The sequence below is a fragment of the Enhydra lutris genome, unplaced genomic scaffold (genome assembly GCF_002288905.1).
Source record: "Enhydra lutris kenyoni isolate GAN:26980312 unplaced genomic scaffold, ASM228890v2 scaffoldscaffold7, whole genome shotgun sequence".
NCBI classification, from domain to species: Eukaryota; Metazoa; Chordata; class Mammalia; order Carnivora; family Mustelidae; genus Enhydra; species Enhydra lutris.
Genome location: NW_019154091.1, coordinates 36,060,496 through 36,073,768, shown reverse-complemented (window position 1 = coordinate 36,073,768; position 13,273 = coordinate 36,060,496). Strand labels below are relative to the sequence as shown.

Genomic DNA, 13,273 nt, shown 5'->3' with positions numbered 1-13,273 from the left:
ATCTGTTATATTTCTAAATAATATCATTAATTTATTTTTCTTCAATCTCTGGATACCTTTTCATGTAAGATATTTAAAGCAATGGATGTAGTTATTAATTTGGAAGAAAAAGTACAATACAGATCACCCATAATATCTAAAATCAACTGGGATCTATTGTTTTAAATTTAGAGGAGTTTTGCCTAAAAACATATCTAGAGATTGAGTAACAACATATGGAGCATATTACTTGAAAATGTAACTAATATACTATTTAAAAATAAGTTTATCCTATGTTTCCAGACTTTCAGATACCTTATAGTTTACAGACAGCAATTAGTATCGTATAAAAACATGCAGCTACATTAAAATATATCAAAGGAAAATTTGACAGGCTACAAATTACTAGAGTTTAATAATGATATGAATGTTCCCTATAATTTTGTGAATGTGCAAAATACTAAAAATAAATTAAGACTTGCTGTGTAAATCAGAGCACTCTCTTTAAAAGACGTGAGACTTTCCATTGACAAATGAATGGATAAACACAATGTGATATATCCATGTAATTGACTATTATTCAGCCATAGAAAGGAATGAAATTCTGATACGTGTTACAGCATGAATGGACCTTGAAAACATGGTCAGTGAGATAAGCCAGATACAAAAGGACGTAATGGGCAAATGCAGAGACACAAAAAGTAGAACAGTGGTTACCAGGGGTTGGGGGAAGAGGGAATGGGGAGTTAAGTGTTTAATGAGTACAGAGTTTTGGTTTGGGATGAAGAAAAAGTTCTGGAGAGAAACAGTGGTGACAGTTGAAAAACAATGTGACTATACTTAATGCCACTTAATTGTACACTTGAAAATTGTTAAAACGGTACATTTTATGTTTTGCATATATTTTACCACAATTCTGTAAAATGTTAACCAAAAAAAAGATACTGAGAGATATCTTAACCTATCTACCACACCTACAATTTTTGTGTGAAGGTCACAGCTGCTGCTCGTTCTGTTTATGAGGGAAGGGTGACAAAAACATAGACATTATCAGCCTATAACAACTCCAGAGTTCAACAGTTCTCCTACCATCACCCTTTGTTTCCAGGCATTTCTTTGAATCTTCTAACATATTTCAGATATCCTCATAACAAAAATGCTTTCGACAAGTCATAATTTATTTTGTGATACATATTTGTTGAAATTTCACATCTTGGGAGACATAAGAGAAAAGCAAGTTATTTTGACTCTAAGCTTCATTTTGAGTGACAAGGAGAATTAAAGTGGAAAAGAAGAAAAACTAAAATTAAGTGATTCCTATATGTTAAAGGAAATTCCACACAGATTTTCTCATTTAATATCATAATAATTCTGGAAAGAACTTTCTCTACTTCATACCTGAGGAAACTGAGAGTCACAGAGGGTAAGAAAATTTCTCGAGTTCACATAGCTAGTAAAGCTAGGTAGTAAAAACCAACTTGTGACTATCTCAAAGACACCAAAAAAAGCCCTTTCTGTTACTTAAAATATGGGGGAAAGTGACCACCTTACCATAGTGTTTGTATTGTAGTATCCAAAGAAGGAAGCCCTGATTATGTTTAGATGTAAATCCGAAAAACAAAGAAAAGCCAATATCAAAAGTTCAGGAGTAAGATAGGGATAATCCCAAAGTCATAAACTCTGACAGGGAAGAGGGTTAAGGCTGAATGAGAGGTTGTTAAAACAAGAGCCTGGTGATATAATGATTATGATAAGGAAGAAAGATGTCACAGGGTGAGGAGCATTGGAATAGCTTTAAAGAAACCAAAGTATTTCCATGGGGAACTTTCTTTCTTTTTTTTTTTTTTTTTAAACAAACAACACTGGTTTGTTTTTTTTTTAAAGATTTTATTTATTTATTTGTCAGAGAGAGAGAGAGCGAGCACAGGCAGACAGAGTGGCAGGCAGAGTGGCAGGCAGAGGCAGAGGGAGAAGCAGGCTCCCCACAGAACAAGGAGCCCGATGTGGGACTCGATCCCAGGACGCTGGGATCATGACCTGAGCTGAAGGCAGCTGCTTAACCAACTGAGCCACCCAGGCGTCCCCATGGGGAACTTTCTGATCAACAAGGGTGTATTTTAAGATAACTTACCAACAACTATAGCAAAGGTTAAGAGAAGGGCAGAGCCGCAAGGGGCTGGTTCTTGTGAGCTAGCGGAGGGTGCGGCTAAAAAAAACCCAAAACAAAACAACAAAAAAAACCCTAAAAGCAAATGCTAACATCCTAAATGAACTGAGCCTAACAGAAAAACATGGCAACAAAAATCAAGAACTTGAATATACCTAAAGATCTAAAGATAAATTCAAAAGAGCAAGAAAAAAACAGAGTCAATGCCATCATGTAAACAGAAAACTGAAGAAATAACGGAGTGATTCAATTTCCATTTTATTATTTTCTCAAAAATAAAATAAATATTTAAGTCCAAGATAGAAAAAAAGATAATAAGCATCTCACTACTTTAAATAGATTTAAATCCTATAAGGTACATTCCAGATTTCAACTTCAAATAATTTCTTAAACATGAATAAAAAAGCACAGCAGACAATTAATGGGAAAAGTCATCTCAGTTTTCAGCATGTGCAAGATGTATCTGGAAGCCATCAAGTACAATATTTCTGTGAGTGACTTTAAAAGGTTGGCCTTTGCATATAGCAAACTAATTCTCTAGAAGTGTTCTCCACCAGTGGAGTCCCAGTTTGAAAACTTTCCACCTTAATAGACCCGTATGCTCCTCTAGCAGCTGTTTAGTCCAAAGTATGACACTAGAAATATCAGGCATACCTTAAAATAGAATATAAATCTTGCCTTGAGAACAAAAGAATAATGTCGCTAGTACAGGAGGCTCAGCAGATCAGACAGAAGTCAAGCCAGTGCTATAGAATCTGACAAAAGCTGGGGGCAAGAAAAAGAATTAGACCCGAGAATCCAGCAAAATTCCCTAGGAAGGTCAGAAGCGAAACCCATCTGACTGCTATTAAATCTCTCAGGGGCATTCTACCCTCTCCGGCATCACCTTGAACCAAGGGGCCTTATAAGAAAATAAACAGGTTTTGGAAATGCAGCCAAACTAACTCTGTTCAGCTTACTCGACAGCAGAGGAAAGACTCAGGGAAAGTAAAGAAAGACAGACAAAAATCCCTCTAATACCACTCCATTCCTTTGGGGAAGCGCTGAGAATCAGAAATATCCCAAGCCCCAGATATTCTGAGCATTAGCCCCTGTCCTCCTCCCTTCTTATTAGCACACAGCCTCATTTGTAATAATAGCTGCTACACCACACTGCCTCTGGCATTGTCTCGCATTACGACTCACTACTCTGTTTATCAAGCATGGTTCCTGCAATGTTTCAAGCTCTTGGCTCACTTCTGCTATTGACCTTGGTCAGCTCAAGTCTTCAGACGCAGATATATCAGAGTGAGAACAGAAGTTGCTGCAAATGGTCCAGAAAGCAAGGCTATTATGATCAGATGCCACAAAACCAAGATCTCACATATCTAACGAATAGATCCCAATGCATCTTATCATCTAGTTTAGGGAAGGCATAAAAGAAAAGGAAGTAACAGGGACAGACTGATTTGGAATTCGATTCTATGCAGAATTTCAAAGGAATGGGGGCACCTGGGTGCCTTAGTCAAGTGTCTGCCTTCGGCTCAGGTCATGATTCCAGGCTTCTGGGATTGAGCCCTGCATTGGGCTCCCTGCTCAGCGGGAAGCCTGCTTCCTCTCCCCCATTCCCCCTACTTGTGTTCCCTCTTGCTGTGTCTCTGTCAAATAAATAAATAAATCTTTAGGGGGAAAAAAAAGAATTTCAAAGGAATGACTATTCCTCTTTCAACAGAAAACAAGAAATCTAGATGCTTTAATCTTTTCTTAAAATAGAAAGTTACAATTAGGGACTATATGTTCTCCTCATCAGCTTTAGAGTAGTTACTTCTCTGAATTTCCCCAAAGATTGTTAATATAATTGAGTTTTTTTTTTTTAATTGAAGTATAGTTGACACACAATGTTACATTAGTTTCAGATGTAGAATGTAGTGTGGAAAACTCTGGGTACACAATGCTACAAAAGTAGTTAACATCTGTCACCATACAATGTTGTTATGATCGTTATAGTTTCTTTTTTTTTTTTCCTTCCTTATCCTTCTCTTTTTTATTATTATTATTAACGTATAATGTATTATTTGTTTCAGGGGTACAGGCCTGTGATTCATCAGTCTTACACAATTCACAGAGCTCACCATAGCACATACCCACCCCAATGTCCATCACCCAGCCACCCCAGCCCCCTGCCTGCCTCCCTTCCAGCAACCCTCAGTTTGTTTCCTGGGATTAAGAGTCTCTTATGATTTGTCTCCCTTTCTGGTTTCATCTTGTTATATTTTTTCCTCTCTACCCCTATGATCCTCTGCCTTGTTTCTCAAATTCCACGTATCAGTGAGACCATAGGATAATTGTCTTCCTCTGATTGACTTATTTTGCTTAGTATAATACCCTTTAGTTCCAACCACGTCATTGCAAATAACAAGTTATAGTTTAATTCTTAATAAACCGTTCTCTATGACTTAATTCTACCGAAAAGAGAACACGTAAAACAATATCAACACACAAAAAATCAACATGAAATTAGCACTAAAAACCTAACTAGGATTTATTTTCTTTGTATACATTATTTACACTGACAAGTTAGAATTTGATTTTTGTACCAGGTTATCTCAGGATATCAATTCCTTGAGATGCTCTAGGATTAATAAAGAGCTCTCCTCCAAGAGACTGCTGGATGGACAGGAATGATCTGAGAGGCGTATAGGAAGTGGAGCCCACCAGATTAGCCCTGCAAGGAGAGTATGATCTCTCTCTCTCTCTCTCTCTCTCTCTCTCTCACACACACACACACAACTTTCCTTTCTTCTTTTCCAGCTCTCTGGAACTGCTTCCTCCTCATGCCCTACTCCTCAACCCAAATGTTTCCTAGCCTAGAACTTACTGGATTCCAATAAGTGAAGGGAAATCACTGAAAAAGTCACTGAAGCCCTTGCTACAGTCTCTTTGTTCCTATGATTATCTCTCTTCTGCTCCCTCCCAAATTCCACCAGCTGTTGCACAGGAATCTGCTATCTCCTTGTTGTTGGACCCGTATGTTTCATGCTCTAATGCTTTCTTTTCATTAGACCTGTATTTCAGGCCTAATTCCTATCTGTAATAGTCACCATCCTTCCACCTCCAGCACACACATAGACACACATACAGGAGTATGCAAACATCTAGGTTTCCATACCTGAGGGCTGCTGGGTCAAGCAGAGAAAGAGTAAGGAGTAGGAAGGAGGGAAGGAGCAGGGGTAGAGGGGGAGGAAGGAAGGGAAAGAGGAGAGAGAAGGATAGGGAAGGAGAAGAGTGTTCCTTTTGTTCCTCAAAAGAGAATACACAATACATTGGAACAGCATTCACCAACAAAACAACCATCTGCTAAATGTTTATGTTTACCATTTCCTGTCGGTCTGTGAATTCAAGGAGATGTGAATCTTTAGCCAGGCAGAATTCCAGGCTAGATTTCCAGTCTTTTTTCTCCATTGAGAAGTAATAACAGTAGTTACCATTCTTCATAAAGAGGTCTGGACAACCGCAACAACTGGCACAACTGGTACGACTGGAACCTGGAAAGGAAGAGGACCTGGTTCACATCTTTATGGACCACTCAGTCTTGGAAATGAAATGGGAGATAAATAGAGCATGGCGGTTGCCCCGTCTTCCCTGCCCCACCACTTTTCAGACTGAGGTTTAGAGAAAGGCACAACAATGCCTGGCCTCGAATTAAAATCTTCATGATGTCCAGCTCTCTCACTACTCCTGTGCGTTCCACCACTGAAGCATGTGACTAGGACTAAAGCAGGTAAAGAAATGGATACAGCCTGGCGGAGGACCGTGGACAGAGTACATCACTTGTGCTAGAGATCCTTATGCACATCTGCTGTATTCATACCAGATAAAATAACTAAGCATCTGCATTATATGTATCTGTCCATTGTCTATGTAGTTTTAGTGCACACACTGTGTAACTGCGTAATATACATCGCTGAAATCAGGCCAAATCTTCCAAAATGTCCAACCTTAACCTGATACCACATGATAATGCAGAAGAAAAGGACAGAAACTAGAAAAAGCAAACTTAACTAAAGTGTTTTATCATTTATCACAAATGTGATTGTCATCATTAGATATTAGATAAAAGACTTACACTTCAGCAAAAATAATTTATCGAAGAAAAGTTTCTGACAGAGAAAGATATCAGATGCTGAAGTCAGAAGTGATGTAATTTCTTCACAGGGCTCTTTTAAATACAGAACATTCTCACTCCTTTAAAATGGCCAGATTAGGGGCACCTGGGTGACTCAGTGGGTTAAGCCTCTGCCTTCGGCTCAGGTCATGATCTCAGGGTCCTAGGATTGAACCCCACATCTGGCTTTTTGCTCAGCGGGGAGTCTGCTTCCCTCTCTCTCTGCCTCTCTGTCTACTCGTGATCTCCGTCTGTCAAATAAATAAATAAATAATTTTTTTTTAAAAGGTTAAAATGGCCAGATTATATCTTTTAAAAGTGGAGAGGGGGTGCCTCCATGGCTCAGTCAGTTAAATGTCTGCCTTAAACATCTGTCTTCAGCTCAGGTCATGATCTTGGGGTCCTGGGAATAAGCTCCATGTTGAGGTCCCTGCTCAACAGGAAGTCTGCCTCTCCCTCTCCCTCTGTCCCTCTCCCTGCCTTGTGCTCACTCTATCTCTCAAACAAATAACTAAAATCTTTTTTTAAAACTGGGTGGATTATAGTTCTGTGAAAATGAAAGGAAACCTAATAAGCTTTCAAGGTCATTTCAGCCAAGATTCCATAATTCTATTGATTTTCTGCTTTCATAAAACATATTTGTGGGACGCCTGGGTGGCTCAGTTGGTTAAGCGGCTGCCTTCGGCTCGGGTCATGATCCCAGCATCCTGGGATCGAGTCCCACATCGGGCTCCTTGCTCAGCGGGGAGCCTGCTTCTCCCTCTGCCTCTGCCTGCCACTCTGTCTGCCTGTGCTCATGCTCTCTCTCTCTCTAACAAATAAATAAATAAAATCTTTAAAAAAAAATAAATTAAAAAAAAAAAACATATTTGTATAAACTCCTCACAGGCACAATTTCACAACAGGCACACAGGAGCCATTATAGCAAATGAGCACATGTGGATATATGACTGCATAATAGGTTATATACCTAATCTAGATTTGGGGGTTAAAAAGCAAAGGTAGTCTTTTTTTAAAAATGTCAAAATTAGGCAGCTTTTCTGTGGCTTGACAGGGGACCGATATAGGGTTCTGGAGATTAAGCTACAAAGTTGGCACTTTATAAATTTATGCTTTTTCCATACAACTGTGACATTACCCAGCCTGAATGAGAAATTCCCAACTTTCTTGAAGTCTCTTTCTGTCAAAGGATTTGGGTCTGAGGTAGAGGTCCTAGGGCTGAACCCTTAGGTTAGGATTAGAGTCCTAATGAATAAAGTCTGTAAAACAATCATCTGTCACTAACAATCATCTTCAGGTAACATAAACTTAAGTCACGACTCTGGATTGTGAAACAATAAACCGAGGGCTTTCTGGATCATCATAGTTAATGACCTAGAAGAATTAAATCTAGAAAATTTCACTTCAAACATTGTGAAAGCACTCTAGTTGAAAAAAAATCAGAATATATTTAATTAAAATTTGATATATCTATTATGTGAAAAGTTAAATACAATACATAAATAGTACAATTTTAACTTTATTATCATAATAAATATGGTATTAGGAAAGTGTTTATGACATAATATAATTAAAAAGCAATATATGAATTATTAAGCATCCAATGATTAGAACTATACCTAGTCTTACCTTAAAAAAAAAGGTGGGGAAGATTTTAGAGGACTTGATAGTCTTTGTTAAAAGAACAAATACTTCTACAAATGCATGTAGTCAAAGACTAGGAGGTGACAGTCAGGAAATGTTGTGTACAAGTGATGGTTTATTTCGTTGGCATTTTCATTTTTCAAATTTTCTGTTATATTATATTGCTTTTATAACACAATATAGGTAAATTAGGGATACTGGGCTGGTTCTGTCAGAAGAGCATGCAACTCTTGATCTCAGGTCATGAGTTCGAGCCCCACACTGAGTGTAGAGTTTACTTAAATAAGTAAACTTTTTTTTTTTTTTAAGAGGCAAAACAAAAGATTTTGACTTAAGTTAATACTTACCCTGGCAGTGAATCCATTGGACAAGCAGGAGACATACAAAAATGATGTTCAGAAGTCCCAAACCTATTGCCACCTGGTGTGAGAGAGGGAGCCTGGAAGAAGAAACTGCAAGAAGAGAATCCAAAACAAAATCCTGAGTTAGAATAAAGTTGAAGGACAAGAAAAGGCAAAGGATATCTGGAGTCTTCAACAAATTTGGCCTAGTGAGAACTGAGACCTAGGCCCTAAAAGTTTCCTTGCTAGATATTAGGGATTTGCTCTAAAGTCTAGAGTGACAACCCACATCTTTATCAGGAAACATCCTATATTTATCGAGTTAAGAATACTTTTTTCTTGGGACACCTGGATGGCTCAGTTGGTTAAGCATCTACCTTCTGGTTGGTTGTGATCCCAGAGTACTGGGATCGGTCCTGCATCAGGCTCCTTGCTCAGTGAGGGGCCTGCTTCTCCCTCTGCCTGCCGCTCCCCCTGCTTGTGAGCTCTCGCTCTGACAAATAAATAAATAAAATCTTAAAAAAAAAAAAAAAAAAAGAAAGAAAATACATTTTCACTATAGTAAAATATTTAATGAAATAAATTATTTTAGATGTTACGCGAAATGAAAAGAGGTACCAAAACTTAATTGCATTTGTGCAGCCACAATTCGTGAGATTTTAAATTTTTTTAAAATTTACTTTAGAAATATACATATTAAAAGGCTTTTAGTAGAGTACATACAGTACATTGCATAGACAGGCAAAAATAGACAAAATAGTAACAGTAATAATCACCACATTGTTGTAAAATTATTAGTGATTTTTATTTTCTTTTATCTGCTTTCATATGTTCCCTATTTTCCATAACAAACATGTAATAATTTTGTAAAGAGATTTTTAATGTAATTTTAAAGCTCCTAGTCTATTTTCCTTTTCCCAAATATAGTACCCTGGAAAGCTGGGGTAGAAATGAGCATACTGGCAGCAAACAAGAATGGGCAATGTGGACTGTATATAAATAAAAAACTACTTGCCTAGAAATCAAAATAATTATATTCAAGTTCCAACTTACCACCACCTGTGTGACCCCACCCTTAAACTTTAGAATATCAATTCCTTTAACTTAACGTTCCTATTCCTTAGAAATTGGTACAGATTTAAACCAAAAGAAATCTACATATAAATGAAAATATCCAATGCCATATAAATTGGAGTAATGGAAATAAATAAATGTCCAAATGTACTAGAATGATGTAGCGAATTATAGTATTGCTTTCAAAGAACAACACTAAAAATTATAATAATAAGATTATGTAGCAGAAGAGAGAAAGCTGATGAAGTCGCCCTAAAGAATTACTTTATGGGAGTGTATTGCCTAAGATAAAAAAACAAATATTAATTTTGGCTCTTATACTATAATGTGTCTATCCCAGAAAGCGTTTTTTCAGGGCTCCATGTAAAAATATCTTTTTCATCCTCAAATCCCCAAAGAGTCACTGGGAATACTTATTTGTAATATTCGTAATGCCTTCTTCCTACTCCCGTCACACTCTCGTACAGTACTGTGGGAGGGGAACCTAGAGAACGTGAATCAGTTCCTTTTCTGACAAACTCTTACTATTATCCATTAGCAAAGTTACTGGTGTCTTTCTCCCGATTTCAAAATCAGAAAAACAGAGATATTTAGAATTTAAACAGCCTTAGCTTGGGTTTCATAGATGAGACCTTAGAAGTGAACAGTTAGAAAAGACTTTACCTAAGAACTAAGAGCAGATCCATGACTGTATACCAGATTTTCATACCCCCAGTCTGGACTTCAAACTGAACCAGATGTATTCCTTCAAATTACCATCATTTTTCTGCATCCTCTACTCCAAACTTATTCTACCTTCCATTCATCTCTTAGTCTATGGGCACTGTGCATTGTTTTGCACACTAACTTGATTAACTCACCTTTTTGCTGTGGTCTGCAATCATTCTGGGTTTGAGGTTCAGTAGACAATGGAAATGTAGAATAAATAACATTGTCCATTATCTTCATCTAATATTCGCATTCAGTTGAGAGAGTAAAATTACAGAAGTGTGAAGAGACACATGTCAGTGAGGGAACAACCCGATGTCTCAACCGCGAGCAGGAAATTTGAAGGTTTTCAAGTTGGGTTTTTTTTTTTTTTTTTAAATGGCCCAGTATGATAAAGACAGAAGCAGTTTTTCAGGAAATGGCTCAAAATCTGCAGCTGATTAAGAAATTAATATTCTAGGGGAGCCTGGATGGCTCAGTTGGTTAAGCGACTGCCTTCGGTTCAGGTCATGATCCTGGAATCCTGGGATCCAGTCCCACATCAGGCTCCCTGCTTGGAAGGGAGTCTGCTTCTCCCTCTGAACCTTCCCCTTCTCATGCTCTCTCTCTCTCATTCTCTCTCTCTCTCTCAAATAAATGAATAAAATCTTTAATAAATAAATAAATAAATAGAAATTAATATTCTAAACTATGATTTTTTTTCTGCCTCAGCACTCTCTCTAGATATTCATTAAATGCATATTGATTCCCACCTCACTCAGTCTATTTAACAAGGAAAAGTTGCTCTGAAGTCCAGCAATTTCAATTATAGAAACTGGAATAAAAATGACAGTGTTCTTAGCTATGAATTTATCTCAGATTTTATATTTGCTTTGTTTCCTTTTGAGAAAATAGATGCATGCCAAATGGGACCGTTTTCATCATTTCTTAGAGCTTTTGGTTAGTGATATATGACAAGAGAAATTGACTGTTGGTTGCATGTGCCTGGCATCATGGGAAAAATGAACTATTTCCCCGATATATGTTTTGTGAATGTGCTGTACTCCTACATTCCCCCAAATATCTTCCCGATTGTGTTCTAATCTTTACACTTCATTGGGTCAGAAATTCCATTAAATTTTCTCTCCTTGTTCCTTTATTTTTTTTTAAGTTTTTACTTATTTATTTGACAGACAAAGATCACAAGTAGGCAGAGAGACAGGCAGAGAGAGAGGAAGGGAAGCAGGCTCCCAGCCAAGCAGAGAGCCTGATGCGGGGCTCGGTCCCAGAACCTGGGGACCATGACCTGAGCTGAAGGCAGAGGCTTTAAACCACTGAGCCACCTAGGCGCCCCTGTTCCTTTATTTTTATATGCAAAGACAGCTATAAGGAGAACAAATTAAATAAATACATACTAAAGGGTGAATAATGTATTTCTAGTAGGTGAAACGTTAATAAGTAGTTAAAGTAAGGAAAACAGAAACAGAATTAAAATCTACGTAAGTTCAAGACAGGAAAGAGATGAAAAGCAGGGAGAGCATACTAATAAAAACTAGTAGAACTCCGGAGCATCTGGCTGCTCAGTCGGTAGAGCATGCGACTCATGATCTCAGGGTCATGAGTTTGAGCCCCTTTGAGGGGCTTTGAGCCCCCCAGAGATTACTTTAAAAATAATAATAAAAGTTTAAAAAAAAAACAAAAAAACAAAAAACCTAGTATAGTACTGCTTCCCACCATCTGTCTTAAGACTGGATTTGCTCTTCAACCAAAAAACTATATATGGGGATGGCTGGGTGGCTTAGTTGAAGCCTCTGCCTTTAGCTCAGGTCATGATCCCGGAGTCCTGGGATCAAGTCCTGCATCGGGCTCCTTGCTCTGTAGGGAGCCTGTTTCTCCCTCTGCCTGCTACTCCCCCTGCTTGTGCTCTCTCTCTGTAATGACTAAATAAATTCTTAAAAAAAAAGAAAAAAAGAACTATATATGACAAAATACATAAGCAACTGTTTTCAGGCACAGAAGTACAGGCAGCACAGCAATCCCTGAGAGAATGAAACACGCAAAGGTGAGCACCAGCATCACCCTGGCATTATACTACCCAGGGTCACTTTCTGGCCCAAAGCAGGAAACTGAATTCTTTTTTTTTTTTTAAATAATTTTTTTATTTTTTTATAAACATATAACATACTATTAGCCCCAGGGGTACAGGTCTGTGAATCGCCAGGTTTACACACTTCACAGCACTCACCATAGTACATACCCTCCCCAATGTTCATAACCCCACCACCCTCTCCCTACACCCCTACCCCCAGCAACCCTCAGTTTGTTTTGTGAGATTAATAGTCTCTTATGGTTTGTCTCCCTCCCGATCCCATCTTGGCAGGAAACTGAATTCTAAGAGCAGCAGTCTCACCAAGCTCAGGAGGCAGGTGCAAGTTTTGAGCTGTTTATGTGCCTGGGGTTTGCAGGGCAGGGTAACTGACAAAAGACTGCAGAGAGCCGTATCCAAAAAACAGTATGGGAATTCACCACGCTCCTTGGCTAAGAGCTAGGCTGCACAGGCAGAGGACAAGCCCCTAGCAGCCCCCTCCCCACTGAGATGGCCTCCAGCAGGGCCGACAGCTGATTAGAGACCCAATGTGATGTAGTGTTGACCATTGTGAACAGAGAAAAAAAAATAAGTAAAGCCTGACAGAACCAAAAAGATCTACCAGTAATTTAGCTGTCCCGACGAGCTAATTTTGATGCCCTTAAAAAGAAGACAACAGAGACAAAATGTGGTCTAACATAAAATGGGATATTATTCAATCTTAAAAAGGAAGAAAATTGGGTCACACTCTACAACATGGAGGAACCTGGAAGAGGTTATGATAAATGAAATAAGCCCATCCCCCCAACACACACAAATACTCTGTGTTTCCACATATATGAGGTATCTAAAGTAGTCAATTCATAGAAACAAAATAGAACAGAGATTGCTGGAGCTGGGGAGCAGGAAGAACAGGGAGTTATTTAATGGTTATAGTTTCAGTGCTGCAAGATGAGAAACTTCTGGAGCTCTGTTGTACAACAAGGTGAATGAACATGTATCAGTCTGCTTAGAGAGCCATAACAAAATCCCCTAGGCTGGGGTAGCTTAAACAACAGAAATTTATTTGCTCAAAGTTTTGGACACTGGAAGTCCAAGATGAAGCTGCCTGCAGGGTTGGTATCTGCTGAGAACTCCCCCATTGGGTTACA

At 38.3% G+C, this 13,273-nt stretch overlaps 1 protein-coding gene across 1 annotated transcript in view; it reads right to left on the bottom strand.

The window, feature by feature from the left end:
- Window positions 1-13,273, bottom strand: part of LOC111142013 (killer cell lectin like receptor G1) — a 67,330-nt gene that overhangs the window by 48,381 nt on the left and 5,676 nt on the right. Inside the window, exons 2-5 of the mRNA XM_022494936.1 lie at window positions 13,189-13,267; window positions 10,210-10,250; window positions 8,282-8,386; window positions 5,501-5,670 (exon numbers count right to left, since the gene is read on the bottom strand). Of these exons, the coding sequence (XP_022350644.1) occupies window positions 5,501-5,670; window positions 8,282-8,386; window positions 10,210-10,250; window positions 13,189-13,267 (395 nt within the window). The remainder of the gene's footprint in view (window positions 1-5,500; window positions 5,671-8,281; window positions 8,387-10,209; window positions 10,251-13,188; window positions 13,268-13,273) is intronic.